Source organism: Talpa europaea (genome assembly GCF_964194135.1).
Source record: "Talpa europaea genome assembly, chromosome: 6".
NCBI classification, from domain to species: Eukaryota; Metazoa; Chordata; class Mammalia; order Eulipotyphla; family Talpidae; genus Talpa; species Talpa europaea.
The window spans coordinates 138,712,610-138,729,283 of NC_140072.1; the positions used below are offsets into that span (position 1 = coordinate 138,712,610).

Genomic DNA, 16,674 nt, shown 5'->3' on the forward strand with positions numbered 1-16,674 from the left:
CGCGGGCCCCGGGCCCCCCGCCCCCCGCGGGCCCCGGCCCCCTCCCCGCGTGATTTAAAGGGGCGTCTGAACGGCCACCGCCCGAGCGTCCTCCCCCCGCAGGAGAGAAGCCCGGGCTCGCTCGGAACCCCGAGGCGCGCGAACCCCGAGCGGCGGCCCCGGGCTGTGCGGGCGGCGGGGACGCGCACGCGCGGGCGCCTCGTCACGCGAGTCCGGCAGAAAGGGCCTCCGGGCCCGCGCCCCGCCCGCCCGGAGGCGGAACCAACGGCGCGCCCCGCGTGCGGGGCCGGGGACGACGCGGCGGACTTCCGGGGCGGGGCCGCGGGGCGGAAGCGCGCGGGGCGGCGGGAGCGGAGCGGCCATGAACCTGGAGCGGCTGCGGAGGCGCGTCCGCCAGTACCTGGACCAGGTGGGCGCGGGGCGCGGCCCGGGCCGGGGGGCGCGGCGGCCGGAACCGTCCGGCGCGTTTCGTGCGACTGCCTGGCCGCCGAGGTGGCCGCGGGGACGGACGGGCCTGTGGGCCCCGGCGGTGCCGGGGGGCGGCGGCGGCGCTGGCTCGGGCGGGCGGGGTCCGGCGGGGCGGCCCGGGGGCGCGTGGGCCCGCGCTGGGCGCCGCCGGGTGCCGCCTGCCCCGGCCCTGGGATGCGGCGGGGCCGAGGCCGCCCGGCCCTCCCGGCGCTTGCACAGCGCCTCCGGCCGCCCGCAGGCTTCCTGCCGCCGCGGCGGGGACCGGGAAGGCCCGAGAGCCGCTGCTGGCGAGCAGAGGTGCCGCCATCGCGAGGAGCAGACTCGGGCGGGGTGTGACAGGTGCAGCGGGAGAGGGGGGCCGCGTGCCTCCCTCGGCAGCTGTGGGCGTCTGTCTGAATCTGCTCGAGCAACGCGCAGTAACCGCTTTTGCGTTTTGTTCTTTGATTGCAGCAGCAGTATCACAGCGCTCTGTTCTGGGCAGATAAAGTGGCTTCGCTCTCTCATGGCAAGTGACAAGTTCTCCCTTTTTCATGATTTCTCTGTCGTTAAATTCTGTGTCCCACCCCGGGCTCTGACACGGCTGTTGCTCCCCGCAGAGGAACCCCAGGACATCTACTGGCTGGCCCAGTGCCTGTACCTGACAGCGCAGTACCACAGAGCCGCGCACGCACTCCGCTCACGAAAACTGGACAAAGTAAGTGATTTTGGGAACTTTAAAGAGTTTTCACAGCTTTTTAAAACATTGTTAGAGTAGTATTTATGTGTATGTTTTTTATGTCAAAACTATTTAAAAGAACTCAGCTGCTTTTATGGGATGGAAAGAAAATGCTTGCTCTAATCTGAATCATTTTGTGTCTCCTGCCCCCAAGAGGCAGTTGCTAAGTTTTGGTAGTTCTGTTTTCCTAGCTGCCCTGCGGTGCTGCGCGCTCCCCTCCCTCTCATCACCGCTCCTATGCACCAGGCCTTCGCTGTTTGGTTGCTGGAACAGCTGCTCTTCTTCCGCATTCTCTCTCCCACCCACACCTGCCCAGCTGAACTTTCCCATGACCCAAGTGGTCCTCCCGGACCCAGGTCCACGTCCATCACTCGCACTTGGGCAGCACCTCTCCTCTCCCAAGGGCCAGGCCAGATGGCGAGCGGGCTCCCAGAGTCCCCAGTGGCTTCCCTCTGGTCCAGCCCCTCCTGCACCCCCACCCCCCACCCCGGGCGCTGCTGCACATCCTCTGGTCCTCAGTATGCCCGCCCCTCCTCTTGCTCACGAGAGACCTTGTGCTGGGCATGTCTCCTCCTCTACCCTCTTGCGGGCATGTCTTTACTCCTCCCGCAGTAGGTTCGTGAGGAACATGGGTTAATAAAGTGAATTTTTTTCCTATACTAGAGTCAGAGGGATTACAAGAATAGCTTTCTTTGTTATATGTTTATAGTTGTCTTCCAGAGTAAAAATGTGTTTTTTCTTGACCGCTTTTTTCATTAATTTCTCTCCTAGTTGTATGAAGCCTGCCGCTACCTCGCAGCTAGATGCCACGTAAGTGCACACCCGGCCCCCTGTTATCTGCTGAGCTGTTAACAGATCCCTCGTGTTTGTGAGGGTCTGATGCTGAAGCTCACAGACTAGCAGTGTGTGTTGTGGGGGCGTGCTTATCTCTGCTGTGCTGTGGGGTAGTGGCCCCATGCATAACCCTGGCATGTGTGGAGGGCCCTGCCTTGGCGGCCTGAGAGGAGAGTGGTGCTTGTTGCCCTCTGAGTCGCTCCAGCGCCTCGAGCTGGAAGCCTTGCTCATGGGCCTCTGCTTCTGTGCAGTACGCCGCCAAGGAGCACCAGCAGGCCCTCGACATCCTGGACATGGAGGAACCAATCAACAAGAGGCTGTTTGAAAAATACTTGAAGGATGACAGTGGTTTGAAAGACCCCTGCACCGACTGGGAGATGTCGCCGTCCTCAGTGAGTCGCGTGGCCAGGAGCCGCACGAGCCTTGGGGGTCGGAGGGGCGGGCAGCTGGGAGCCGGCCTGTGTGTTCCGCCATGAAATCCAAAAGGCAGTGATGGCCGCCCTCGGAGACGAGCTGCTGGGATCTCCCACTTGGCTTGTGCCAATCCACTTGTCCCTGTCCCCGTTCTTATTGTTTGGGGCTGTTCCCTGGCAGGGAGGGCCAGGTGCTCCCTGTGGACTCCCATAGTCGGGGTCCCAGTCGGGGCAGTTTTTTTTTTTTTCTCAAAGATTTATTTATTTATGCAACAAGAGTTGGAGTACAGGCCAGAGATTGGGGGGGCGGTGGGTGAGAGTATTCACCAGAGACAGAGTGGGGAACAGAACAGGCAGATCTGCAGAAATGCACTGCTGAGGGGAGCAGCGGGCGGCAGGAGAGGTCTGCGTGCCATGTGGGACCCTCCTGCGGTGGCCGGGGAGCAGCCGGGAATCGAACCGGCTCTGCAGAGGCTGCCGGCAGCTTCGCAACCCAGCGCTCAACTGCTGCGCCACCGTGGAGGCCCTCTTGTTGCTTCGTGAAGAAACCCTACCTTTTAGCTGCCACCGCCAGTCCCCCATCGTCCCAGTTGTTCCCTGGAGCATGTTGATGAAGGCACGCGATCACTCTACATTTTGTCTCCTAAAGAGGGAATGTGATGCATTAGGTTCCTTCTATCTCTGTTTTTGGCTCGTCTGTTAATTTACATGTTAAATTAACCTCTCACCTCTCACTTTCCCCTGAGAAGTGAGTCTGTGAGGAGCTTGGTCTCACTCTTGAGTTTGGGCCTCTGTCTACTTACCTATCCGCTGAGAGATGCGTGTCTTATAATGCTCTATAATCCATGCAGGTGCTTTTTTTAATAGTTCTTAGGGTACGGCGTAGGTCTAAGATTCTCTCATAATGTCCTTTGATATTTAAAAGATTGCAGTTTTGCCATGAATGCCCTTCATTTGATTTACCAGCTGTTGCTGTCTCTGTATCATCTGTTAATTGGGCTCAGAGTCCAACTGGAACCTCTCCCCTCCTGTCAGAGCTAGCAGTGCCCCCAGGGAGGCTCACCTCAGTGGGCTGCACTGGCTGAGGGCGGGCACTGAAGGCAGGAGAGGTCAAATCACTTGTCCAGTGTCACCCCGTATGTCAGAACTGGGGTTTGAATTTAGGTTTGTCCAGTTCTAGAAAGCCCTGCCACTAAGTACTGTGCTGCATTGTCACCAGTTTTCTGACATTTATTGAGATCCTCTTTGTTGGGATTTTTTGACTAGATCTACCTGTCAAAAGTGTAAAGTCCAATTTGATATACGTATGTTCTGAGTCTCAAAGTCATGACCCTACTCGGGGCAGAGCCAGGACAAAGGCAGTGCACATACTGGAGACAGATTTGCTGCAGCAATGAGAGCCCAGGGGAGGGACCTCGGTGCTCTCCTACTTTTTGCTCATGCTCAATTTACTCTGTGTCACGTGGTGTGGACGGACAGCAGCACAGAGAGACAGAGCCTTCAGCCTTTGGCGTTAGGTGAATTTTGATTAGACGCTAAGTTGAAATGTTGAGTTAGTGTGTGACTCATTGTATTTTTCCAACAGATAAAGAGTTCTATTTGTCTTTTACGAGGGAAAATCTACGATGCCCTGGATAACCGAGCCCTCGCTGCCTGCAGCTATAAGGAGGCTCTGAAGCTTGATGTGTGCTGTTTTGAGGCATTTGATCTTTTGACGTCACACCACATGTTGACAGCCCAAGAAGGTTTGGAATCTCAGGTGTTTTTGTGTCTAGCACAATTAATTTTGTCTCATCTGCAAAATCATGAGCAGGCTTGTACAGATGATTGGCTTCCTCAATGCCTCAAGCCTGGCTCTTGGCGCAGACACGGCCTTGTGTCTCGGGCTTCCTGCACCAGAAGAACCTTGGGGCTTGTGGTGTGGTGAGGCCATCTTGGTGAAAAGTGATCTGAGGTCATATAAGCGAGAACATCACTGATTCCGTGATTCTCAACCCGGCTGTACTTCTAACCCTGAGGAGCGTGGACCATGCCCTCGCGCAGCCCCAGTGCCTCTGCCTGGGCCTCCCGATAGTGACATGGAGGTGGCAGGGGAGAAAGAGGGAGTGGGGATGCTGGGTTGGGGTTGGGGTCAGCCCAGTGCAGCAGTTCTCACCAGGGCGAGTTGGCCCCTGGGAGCCATTTTCAGTAGTCACTGCCTGGGGATGAGAGGGCGTTGCTATTGGCATCGAGTGGCCAGAGGTCCTGCTGGGTAGCCTGTGGACACGGCACCTCAGGATGGGTCAGTGGTGGGATGCGGCCCGAGTCGGGGGGTCCAGGAGGCATCCCAGCACAGCCTGCGCTGGGTCTCGTGCTGGGCCTGGTGTCTCCTCCGGTACACGCAGCTCATGTTTTCTCTTCTGAGTTGGTTTACTTAGAACTGAGACCTGTAGAACAATGTTTCTTATTGCTGACTTTCTCCTTTTAAATATCGTGAGGACATTCTTTTTTCCTCAACATTTTAAGAAAAAGAACTGCTGGATTCGCTACCTCTTAGCAAGCTCTGTACTGAAGAACAGGAATTGCTACGTTTCCTTTTTGAGAACAAATTAAAAAAGGTAAGTAAAGACACAATGTTAGTATTTGCTTCCTATAAGTAAATCTGTCAGTTCTTTCCTTAAATTTGGCCTCTATTCCTTTTTTTTAAACATTTATTTATGCATACAAGAACTGGGTTGTAGGCCAGACTTATGGCGGGGGTGAGAGGATTCACCAGAGACAGAGTGGGGAGTGGAACAGGTAGACACTGCTGAGGGGAGCAGCGGGCGAGACAGGAGAGGTCTGCTGCGCCCTGTGGGTCACCTCCCTGGCTGGGGCGCGAACTTGTGCTGCAGTGGCTGCGGATTGCTTCATAGTGTTGTGCATAACCCCTGTGCCGCTAGGGAAGCCCTGGTCTTTATTCTTTCACTAGTTAATTTTTAAAAAATAGTTACATGGCACTATTGCAAGAGTAGATCTAGAATATTTAAAATATATGGGGTGCTTCCTAAAATCGCTTCTAAAAATATGTCTTCCTCCTAGGGACTCCTTACACTAAAGATTGAGCTATCAGATAGATGGAGTGGTGTTTCGTGAAAGTGAGGACTTTTCTTATGCTTCCTGAACTTGTGCTTTGTAAATACTTTCTACCATGAAATTCTATGATAAAATTGAGGATGGAATTAACTTACTGAGAGGAGTGCTGATGCTAGTCGAAGTTAAACGTTCCCCAGAGGCTCACTCGTTTCCCTATGTAAACCCCTGTGGCACTTGGGCCCTGCCAGGTCCGCGTGTGAGCTGGAGCGGCGGCCGCATCTGCCCTCACCTTTCTCTGTGTTTCAGTATAATAAGCCTAGCGAGACTGTCACGCCCGAGTCTGCCGATGGCCTGCAGGACAATCTGGATGTGGTGGTGTCCCTGGCTGAAAGACACTACTACAACTGTGACTTCAAGATGTGCTACAAGCTCACTTCTGTGTAAGTGGGACTGCCCAGCTTTGTGCCAGGGCGGGGCCTGAGGGTTTGGGGTGAATTTCAAACTGGTCCTGGAAGTTGCCTTTTCCATTTGCAGTTTGCCACACAGGTGCTGTCTTGAGCGGGCACCTCAAAGATGGGGTGCGTGATGGGGGGCGTCACAGCAGCTCCAGTGCTGGGTCCACACCTGGCCCCCCAGCGAGCCCCACCCCCGCTTTCCTGGGTGGGATCAAACTGCGGGCCGAGCCGTGTGACACATACGCTGCCTTTTGAGTTTTTGGGGTTGTTTGAAATCCTTAAATTCACAAAAAGATGAATTGGCAAGTAACTTGTGATGTATCTAATATCTTACACGGTTTTTGATTCTCCTGGGTAATTGGACTACTTGTTTTGTCTGGTACAAGTTCTGTTGGCTTAAAGTAAATGTGTGGATGTGCAGAGCCCCCCGCTCCTTACCGCTGCTTCCCTTAGTAGTGTATTTCAATAGGTCTGCCTTTTCTGTTCTCAAGAAAAAAAATGTGATAGAGTTTATTCTTATTCTTTCCCCCAAAACCAAATTTCTCCTTTGTGTGTAACCGAATCCTTGCCTTACCTGAACCAACCAGAAGGTAATGGAATTGGGGAGGTGAAAATGCGTCCAGGTCCGGGTCGCGGGTCAGCTGTTGTGGTGCCTGGTGCCCCGAGCGTGGTGGGCGTGGCACGCAGTGTTGTGTCCTGTCTGTGCACTAACGTGTTGCTTTGACTTCCAGAGTGATGGAAAAAGATCCTTTTCATGCAAATTGTCTACCTGTGCATATAGGGACACTGGTGGAGCTGAATAAGGCAAACGGTAAGTTTTTGTAATTAAAACAACCTCTAAGACAGGTGTTTTGTCACTCTTGGATCTGGCCTTACAAACCCTGGACACTGGAGGTCACAGTTAGTAAATGATGGGGTGTTCCAGTAAGAGGAGCAGCCTTGAGGAGACGCTGTGGGCCCAGGCCCGTACCCCCACGCCCCCGCTGTCGGTGGTTGGGGATAGTGGCCTCCGAGTGTTGGGCGGCTGTTCTGTTTGTCTTTTTTTTTTTTTTTTTTCCCTGTAAAATTCCTAATGAAACGGATGCAGCAGAGTGGGTGGCTGTATAAATGTGGTGGGCAGGCTCGCTTGTGTTGTCTGTATTTCGGCATTTCACATGCAGGTAGCTGTCCTGGACTGTTGGCCTTAAGTCTTAGGAGTGGGATGGGACCTCTGTCGAGCGGGCAGAAAGCAGACCCCGTGGGGTGGCAGATGCCTCCTGTGGACTGCTGAGCTAGCCTCCCTCGCAGGGCTGGGCGTGATCTCGGCGCGACATGATTGAGTCGCCTGCACAGGCTTGAGCTTGGCCAGGTTGGCGCATGGGGCCGAGGGGGACTAAGGTGGCCCTTGGTAGCCATGGGGCGGCTGCAGATCTGTGGGGTGGGAGGCGCCTGGCTCTCCATGAGCAGTGTGCTGGTGCGTGCTCACCCCGAGGGTCTCTAGCTACTTGAGCACCTGTGCTTCCAGGGCTGGGCCAGGCTCAGGTAGGGCTGGGAGAGGCTCCAGTGAAGCCACTGACCAGCATGTCTGCCCGTTTTTGCCGCTTTCATTAGCTGAAGGGATTTTGTGTCTAGAAAGAATGAAATCGTTTTGCTGTGAGGACGAAACCTGTGGGTTGTGAAATGTCAAACCGGTGAAAGTCCATCTTCAGATTAATTCGATGTAAATAATTTTTTTATTCTTTTCTCCATTGTAGAACTCTTCTACCTTTCCCATAAATTGGTGGATTTATACCCCAGTAACCCCGTAAGTACCATGTGTTTTTTATCTTAAGGTGTTTCTCATATCTGTAGTGTAACAAAACGCTTCCCAGTATCCAGACAGCAGCTGATGCTCAGCGTCCGGCAGGCGGCACTTGGCTTCCAGGCACATCTGCTCAGGGGCAGAGTCGACTTTCTGGTCCGCCAGGGTTTTCTGCTTGATTCAGTAACTTTGTTTTTCTTTCTGGCTGTCGAAGTTACATGTGCTTACTGGAAAAGCCCTTAGCGTTCAGGAAGCAGAATGCACTGAGATCCCTGCTCTGTGCTCACATGGGGCACCAGCCATCACGTGGCCTGTGAGGTGCTCCCTGGGCTCCGTGTGGGCTGATGCCAGGCTTGCCCCAGCCCAGACTGCAGCCAGACCTGAGACCTGGGGGGATGGTGCAGTCCAGGGCTGTGTCCCCGGAGACTGACGTCAAGAGTCAGGCCGCGCCACAGGCGGGAGCCCCCCAGCTCGGGGTGGTGTCTGTGCAGGGCCAAGCTGCCCAGGGCTGGCCATGGGGTGGGAGCCGGGCTTGGCCACCTTTTGCAAGGTGTCGAGGAGGTGCAGTGGAGAGTCTTCTTTCTCACCTGAGGACCCTGCGCAGAGGCCCTTACTTGGGACCCCTGGCTCGGGGTGGACCGTGAGCCGGACCCGTGTCTGTCCCAGCTGTGGCTGGCCGTTAGTTGTGTCCGCATTGGTGAATGTCTCGGGTCACGGTGACTTTTGAACTTTGCAGGTGTCCTGGTTTGCAGTGGGGTGCTATTATCTCATGGTTGGCCATAAAAACGAACACGCCAGAAGGTACCTCAGGTAGGAGCTCATGCTCTTCTTCCCACAACAGCCTGCTGGTGCCGGCGGGCCGCGGCTCCTTGGCAGAGTCCAGCCTGGTCCTTGCAAGGTGTCACGAGGAAGTCAGCTGTGGGTATGGGCCACGTTGTCAGAGAACCACTTTTTAGTTTCTGCTCATAACTAGGCATAAATGGGAAGCAGCAGAGTGTGATGTAGTCGTTAGGGAGAAACGCTCTCAGCCCCTGTGCTTTCGGAACTTCTTTTGTTCATGGTTGTGAAATCACGGAAGCCTCACGTGCCTCAGAGCCTCACAGAGGCACTGAAGGTGACTATGAAAGCGGATTCTCGGCAGTGCGGCCTGCAAGTGCGAGGATGTGCTGTTTCTAGGGTCAGGAGCTCCAGAGCCCCGCAGCCCCCGCTCGCAGTCTGGAGCAGCCTAGCCAGCACGGGGACATGTGGGTCGCTGAGCAATCAACGTGTACTGTGCCCGTGACTCTCCGGGCAAGCAGAATGGACGGTGGAGCTAGGGGACGAGCATGCCCTCTGGAGACAGGCCTCCTGCTGGTCCAGATCAGGTGCTGCTGCTGCCCTGTGGCGAGTCCTAAGGGAGCACCCCTCTCTGACTGCCCTGTGGGGTAATATGGACTGGGATGATGTGGTGCTGGCGCATGGTGAGAAGACTCGAGCCCGTAGATAAGAGGACACTGGGAAGTGAAGGTCTCGCACTTCACCTCCTGTCCTGGGCGCAGGAGCGCACGCTCCTGTCCCTGGCTCCCCGGCAGTTCCGGTGACAGACGCTCGTGCGCATGTCAGCTGCAGGCCCTGGGGCTGAGGGCTGAGTACCAGACCGAGGCGGCCGCCCTCTGGCCGCTGCCTCACATCCCCAGGCTGGGTTGTGGGGCTCCTGGGTCAGAGGAGCCTGTAGACCCTGGACAGATGGCTGGTCGAGTTCGGCTAGTACCTAACTGTTGTGGGTGTTTCTTGCAGCTTCTAAGATTTTTACTTGGATTGCTAAACCTTCTTTTATTTGAAGTGAGTTGACACAGACATTAATGTCGCGCTTCAGCTGTTGACAGTCTGTTCACTGAATTTCCTGGAGGCCGTCAGCCTGCGCGACAGTTGCATAACCACATCAGTGTGTGCTGAGTGGACTCTCTTTCTAGCAAAGCCACGACGCTGGAGAAGACATATGGGCCCGCCTGGATCGCCTACGGACACTCGTTCGCGGTCGAGAGTGAGCATGACCAGGCCATGGCCGCCTACTTCACAGCAGCCCAGCTGATGAAAGGGTGAGTGGCCCCAGGATGGGAGGCATGGGGGATCCAGGGGCTTGGGGGGACGGTGGGGAGCCTGGGGGGTGGAGTTTTGGGGGCCCTTACTCTGCCATCTTGGACATGTCAGGTAGGTGCCTTCGGAGGGCTCTTCCTGGCCCTCTAGAAAGGCCATTGGTCACGGCTCCAGCCAGAGCCCCCTACGGTCAGCTGGTCATTATCCATGTTCCGAGGCTCCCCTTGGAGAAAGTCCTCTTACCGCGTGTGCTTTAACTTTTGCTCTGGCTGTGAGCAGTGGCGATGGGCGAGCTCCATGGACAGCTGTCCAGAGGGTGCGAAAACAGCAGGCCCAGCCTGAGCCCGCCCCCTGGTGCAGCCGGGCTGGGGGGTAGGGTCCATGCGTGCCTCAGCTGACGAGCGGAAGCAGCTTCCTCCTGGGGATGGACCTGGAGCCCCGCAGACAGGAGGGGCTGGCAGTGTGGCTGGGCCGGGCCGTGGGTCGGGGGTGGTGGGTGATGGACCTGCCCTGCAGCGAGAAGGCTTTGATTTTTTACTGTGAAATCGTGAAAAACAAAGGGAGACGTTTGTTTGGGCTACGATATTTTACAGATGGGAATTCAGGTCAGTCATTTCTGCTGAATCGTGAGGGTTTTGGTGTTGAACGGGATGCCTCCTGCCCCTCCAGGTGCCACCTGCCCATGCTCTACATCGGCCTGGAGTATGGTCTGACCAACAACTCCAAGCTGGCTGAGCGCTTCTTTGGCCAGGCGCTGAGCGTGGCTCCCGAGGACCCCTTCGTCATGCATGAAGTCGGCGTGGTCGCCTTCCAGAACGGAGAGTGAGTGCAGCCCCGTGAGCCATGGCCTCCGACCCTGTGGGGCTGCTCGTCCCGGCGACGGGGCCTGGGGGGGTTAGGGGGGCACGGAGGCAGACGGTGGAAAAGTCAGCTCCAAGGTTTGTCTTGGACTTGGCGCCAGTTTGTGCTGCTGGGGCCTTGTCACGCCCATGGGACCTGGTGGGCTCGCCGGGGAGTGACCCACCACGTTGTGGGGCAGGAGGGCTTTCCTTGGTCACCAGCTCAGCTGACAATGAGATGAGAGCGGCCTAGTGTGACACTCCTGGCCAGCTGGGGTGCCTGGCTGTGGCCTTGCGAGTTACAGGAAGGAATTTGGTGTCACACTCTCAGAAAAGGACCCATGGCTCTTTGCGCTAGTGACACACAAACTTAAAGCAGCAAATCCGCACTGCTGTGGTGTTGGTGCTGAGTGTGTCTCCTGAAACCATTGTCCTGGGGTTTAGCAAAAATGCACCAGGACTACTTGCCCACTGGCCTGCGGCCCCAGCCAGTGCCCATCGTGCTCCCCTGTGCTCGAGGTTGGGGGGCGATACCTCCCATCTGTGTCGGCCACGTGTTTGCATTTTGGTGCTTTTTATTGGCAACTGGCCCAGTGCTGTGCCTGCCCTGGCTCCTGAGCACAGTTCCTGGGTGCTGGGAGGACCCTGGGGGGAGGGGGGGCTGTGCCCAGAGGGGAGTTGAGGCGGAAGCAAGAGGGAGTGAGCAGGGTCAGTGGCCATCAGCACCGAGGCCAGCAGGGCAGGGCCCGAGCCCCAGCTTCCCTTGGGGCAGCTTTGCAGACACAGATGATCAGAATCATGTGTAGCTCCCGGAGCCCAGGCTTTGCCCGATGCCATCTGCCACGACGTCGGTGATTGGCCTGGCTTAGACTTGAAGCTTAATACACGAGCCAGAGAGCTGCCCATCTGGGGTTAGTGCTGGCAGATGTTTGGCTTTCGCTTAAGATGGCTTGCTTGCTGATTTTGAATAACCTGCGCTATTTTCTCTTCTGTTTTAGATGGAAAACAGCAGAAAAATGGTTTCTTGATGCTTTGGAAAAAATTAAAGCGATTGGGAACGAGGTAGCCGTTGTGGCGTCTGCACCCCAGGCGCGCTGAGGGCGGGCAGGGACGGCCGCCCCACGGGCTGCTGTTGGAGCTTGTTGGTGTCAGTGTTGGTGTCACGAGACCCGCTTCTGGCGCCCAGGGCGAGGGTAGCTGTGCCAGAGGGGCCGGTGCAGGCTTTGCGCGTCGTAGCAGGCATTGGTTTTGACGGGCTTGGGAAGATCTTCTCAGGTGGGGTGTGACGTTCCTTGCTGACCCAGCGGTCTCCTTTCCTGGAATTTGAAAAAGCCTCATCTTTGATTCAGGGACTGGAATTTGTGGGGTGCTGCACCTGCTCCTGCAGGCACGGGGCGAGGTCCTTGAAGCGGATGCCCAGTCTCCTCGCCCTGAGCGCAGTGCAGACTGGACTCCCTTTGGGTGCTGCCGAGGCTCTTTCCGGGGTGTGTACCCCAGGGCGGGCACCACAGTGGCCTCCTAGAGTTCAGCTTCTGTGACTTCCATGTGAGGGGCTCGCGCGACCCTGCGTCCTGCCGGTCACACCTGTCCTGCCCCTCCCTCGCGCGGTCACACTCCAGACGGCCCGCAGCCCATGCGCTGTTACCTGCAGTGCCTTGTGGCGACACGCATGGCTTCCATGCTCCCCCGTGGGTGTGTGTCTGCCGGGGCACAGCTCCCTGGCCAGGCCCCTCGCGGTTGTTGTGTGGGGTGCAGTGGAGAGGGTGGGACCTTCTGCCGCTTGGCCCTGGGGGCTGCCGCCATCATGTGCTGGTTGCCAGAGGGCCCTAGAGCTGCCAGGTGGACGGCTCCATGCCAGTGTCCCCTCAGGCTGCCCATGCAGGCTGAGCTAATGGGGCTCTGAGTCGCAGAGACTGAAGATGTCGGGAGATCAGGGCGTGGAAGGTGGGCGCAGCAAGGGTGGAGCCGAGGGGCCCGAGTAGACCTGGGCATGGGCAGTGGGGGGTGCTGGGAGGCTGTGACCAAGCCCCAGGGCACGTGGGTGAGTACGTGGCAGTGGGGGTGGTGGTGCAAGCGTCCACGTGCTCGGCACAGGGTGGGGTCTGCCGGACCCCCCCAGTCTAGTTCCAGAGAAGGACGGAAAATGCCTGGCCTGGGGGCTGCGGGGCCAGGGTGGCGCCGGGTGGGGCTGTGAACGCCACAGCCTTGTTGCTGTTCCAGGTGACAGTGGACAAGTGGGAGCCGCTGCTGAACAATCTGGGGCATGTCTGCAGGAAGCTGAGGTGAGCAGCACGGCCTCGCCAGGGGGGTTGTTGGGGGGCTCGCGGCTCAGGCAGGACACAGATGGTGTCGATGCTCTCATCCCTGGTCTGGCTTCGCATGTGCCTGCCTGACGTGAGGACTGGAGCTGATCTTGTAGGACTTTAGTGTTGGAGCTTACCTCACTGCAATCTGGAAGCGTGCGCTAGCTGCAGCCCCGCCTGTGTGCTCACGGGCAGGTGGGGTGGTGCGCTGGCGTGGCAGGGGCAGCCGGCTCTGGCTGAGTGAACCTGGGGATCTCTGATTGCTCCGTCACAGGGAGTGGGACAGGTTTTCTGCCCAGATCCAGTGTCACGAGAGCCTTTTATCTCCCATGAAAGAAAGACAAGTGTCCAGAGGTCTTGGGGAAATGCTGCTGCTACAGTCACTACTGTGGGCCTTAAAGAAAACTGCTTGCTCTGGCCTCCCAGGGTGCGGTGTTTCCCTGCACAGAGAAGGCCTTGCTGGGCTGGGGTCGGGGTGCTGAGGTGGGGCCCAGGGGTGGGGTGCTGGCCAGGGGCAGGGCAGGTTCTGGTCCCAGGGCCCTGCAGAGATGGCCGGTGCACAGTGACCATGCGCCTGCTTGGGGGTCAGCACTGGGGCAGGGGTGTGTGGCTTGGTGTTGAGACACCCAGACCTGGCATCGAGGCTGTTAGGGTCGAGACAGCCCCGACGGCCGGCGGCGTCTGGTGGGAAGCCGTGCCTGTGCTGTGCTGCGCTGCATCCTCCCCTCACGCGCCCTCCCACCCGTCTCCCAGGAAGTACGCGGAGGCCCTGGACTACCACCGCCAGGCGCTGGTGCTCATCCCTCAGAATGCTTCTACCTACTCTGCCATCGGCTACATCCACAGCCTCACGGGCAACTTCGAGGAGGCCGTGGACTGCTTCCACACGGTGCGTCCCGGCCACCTTCCCTGGCAGGGTCTTGGTGCCCCACAGGGGCTTCTTCTTACGCCACCTTTCTGACAGGCGCTGGGTCTGAGGCGAGACGACACCTTCTCCGTCACGATGCTCGGCCACTGCATCGAGATGTACATCGGCGACTCCGAAGCCTACATCGGTAAGATGGTGGCTCCCGTCCGCGCCCTCCTCGCGGCTCAGTGTGCCTTAGTCTGCGTTCAGCTTCCTCACATAGGTTTCCAGGTCGACCTTTCTGACCTCCCTGGCCCGTGAGCGCTGGGGGCGCAGCCGGCACTGGCAGCCTGTGAAGGCTGGCTGGTGGGGACCCCGCGCTCTGGGTGGGGCGGCCAGGCCCCAGGTGAGGGCGAGGAGCTAGGTCTGGGCAGGGGGCAGCAGACGTTTTGTAACTGGCTGTAAAACCATTAGGGATGCACGGTCCCTTTTCAAGCAAGTCAGGAATTTCTGTTCATCAGAAGCCATGCTAGGAGGTTGCAAGACCAGGAGCAGTCATGGTGCAGACTGCCGAGGGCTTGTGTCTCGAACACAAAAGTCCTGCGCGTTGAAAAGACTCTGTCAGAACTGAGTTAGAGATGGGCAGGACACTTGAGCAGGAGCTGCGCAGTGCTGGGGGCTGCTCGTGGGGAGCGAGTCCCTGAGCCAGTGCTTGCCTGGCCTGGCGTGGCCGGGGATGGCACCCATAGGCCAGGGGCGGCCTCTGTCACGCCCTTATGGCTTGCGCAGCAGAGCCCCAGTCAGGAGCACCAGAGTCTCTCCCGAGGGGCAAGCCTGGGACCCGGCGGCCAAGCCTGGTCTGGCGTGGTCTGGGCTCAGGTGTGCGCTCCTCAGGGGCTCGCCCCAGGTTTCTTCATGGTGTGGACCATAAAGGGCAAAAGCAGCTGCAGGACCGTGAGGCTGCAAATCTCGGGTGTCTAAGTCGGTGGCTGAGCTGGGCGCAGGCGGCCTGGCCCCTGGGGGGCGTGGGTGGCAGGCAGTCTGCTGGGGTCTGGTCCCAGCAGAAGCACCAGCCCCCAGGTGGTTTGCGAGCAGCCGGGGTCACAGCAGGGCGCCAGCATGTAGTGCCAGGCAGGTCTGATTAGTTCCACTCACAGGAAGGTCAGTGATAACACCGCTGGGCCGATGGGGACATGGACCGCAGTCCTTTCTGCCTGGAGAGGCTGCAGGTTCAGGCTGGGACACGCTGGCACCCAAGACCCGGGCCTGGCCTCGGCCTGTTGGCTGAGGCTCTTGGCCGCCCCTCGAGTAGCACGGCCTCACCGTGATGCCTTGCAGGCGTCGGGCCTCTGTTGCTGGGGACTGCACAGGTGAGGGTTATCCAGGTGTGCACACCTGGCAGCTGTGTGTCTGGCTCTGTGTCACCAAACTGGAAAACAGGCTGGGTCGTGGGTGGGGACGTCTGTGCTGCCACACGCAGCCTGCAGCTTCGGGCAGCTCCAGGCCTCGGTTTCCTGGCTGCTGAAGAGTAGATGTCCTAACTGCAAGATCCTGTAAAGCTGGGTTCGTTCATCCTGGAGGCCGCATCCGGGGAGACGGGTGTCTGGTCCGTCTGGGGGGAGATTGGGGTCCTCCAGCTTGCTGGCAGCTCTTAAACTTGAACCCGATTCGTCTGTTGTAAGCACCTCTTACCCGTTACTCTTGGCGTGTGTGGAACGTGAGCTGGGTGCCCGGGGATGTGGCTGCCTGCCGTCCACCCCAACTGGGCTCGCAGCCGCACATCACAACACAGTGCGTCCGTCAGCACTGTGGATGCCCAGGCAGCCCGGACACACGTGGGCTTTCCTGTCGCTGCTGCCTAAACGGTGCAGTGTGTTCACCGGGTGGAGGGTGTGCTCAGGTGTGCAGGAGGTGTGGGGGCTGTGCGAGGGCTGTGCTGCCTCACCGAGGGGCTGTGGGCTGTGGGCTCTGGGGTCCTGGGACCGGTACCTGCGGCCCCCAAGGATGACGGCAGGCCTGGCCGCCACTGGCTCCCTCAGCATCTGCGGGGCCTCAGCTGCGCCAGCCTCTGATGCCTTCCCGCAGCCTCTGATGCAACAATTTGAAAGGGAGGAGAGGGGGCCTGGGCATGTTTCCTTGGACGGTGTTGGCTTCACTGCTGGGGGCTGTGGGGTGGCAGTGGGCACGGCAGGTAAATGATGGCCTTTCTTGGTGTTTCTTTTTAGGAGCAGACATTAAAGACAGATTAAAATGTTATGACTTTGATGTGCATACAATGAAGACACTAAAAAACATTATTTCACCTCCGTGGGATTTCAGGGAATTTGAAGTAGAAAAACAGGCTGCAGAGGAAACGGGGCTTACACCACTGGAACCCTCAAGGAAGACTCCAGACTCCAGGCCTTCCTTGGAGGAAACCTTTGAAATTGAAATGAACGAAAGTGACATGATGCTAGAGACATGCGTGTCTGACCACAGCCCCTGAGCCGGCGGCCCTGGCGGTGCCGCCCGCCTGCCTGCGTCCTGGCCCAGCTGCGCCCAGATGGCCCTGGCGGGTGGGGGCCAAGCGTCCGGCGTGCCCTGCCCAGGAGCCCTTCGCGCCCAGAGTAGTGTGCGCAGTGGAATAAAGGAGGTGAACCGTCCGGCATGCGGGGTCCTTTTTTCTTTTTCAGTCAACTCTTTTGGACCAGTTGTAGCTTTACGGAAAGGCTGCAAATATAGTCCAGGCTCTGCATCCACCACCTGGCCCACCTGTGCCGCGGACATGGACATGTCCCGTCCCTGGAGCCTCTGCCCACAGAGGAGGTCGTGGCCTGCGTCCCTGTGTGCCACCTCCCGGCCGCCTGCACTGTGGGCACCTTGCTGCCCCAGAGCCTCTGGCCACCCTGCT

The 16,674-nt window shown here is 58.1% G+C and overlaps 1 protein-coding gene across 3 annotated transcripts; it reads left to right on the forward strand.

Moving 5' to 3' along the window:
• Nucleotides 1-361: 361 nt before the first annotated feature.
• CDC16 (cell division cycle 16) lies at nucleotides 362-16,397 on the forward strand (the record flags this gene model as incomplete). Of its 3 annotated transcripts, none has more annotated exons than XM_084235505.1 (18): nucleotides 362-409; nucleotides 919-973; nucleotides 1,065-1,162; nucleotides 1,955-1,993; nucleotides 2,269-2,409; nucleotides 4,016-4,175; nucleotides 4,936-5,027; nucleotides 5,791-5,924; nucleotides 6,671-6,750; nucleotides 7,673-7,722; nucleotides 8,456-8,529; nucleotides 9,672-9,797; nucleotides 10,465-10,617; nucleotides 11,633-11,696; nucleotides 12,855-12,916; nucleotides 13,691-13,826; nucleotides 13,902-13,992; nucleotides 16,010-16,397. In XM_084235505.1, the coding sequence occupies 18 exons, from the start codon at nucleotides 362-364 to the stop codon at nucleotides 16,267-16,269; spliced, it is 1,863 nt and encodes a 620-aa protein (XP_084091631.1). In that variant the 3' UTR covers nucleotides 16,270-16,397. The 3 variants fall into 3 exon arrangements, with proteins under 3 accessions (XP_084091631.1, XP_084091632.1, XP_084091633.1); XM_084235506.1 differs by having other exon boundaries at nucleotides 919-970; XM_084235507.1 differs by lacking the exon at nucleotides 10,465-10,617 and having other exon boundaries at nucleotides 919-970.
• Nucleotides 16,398-16,674: the final 277 nt, after the last annotated feature.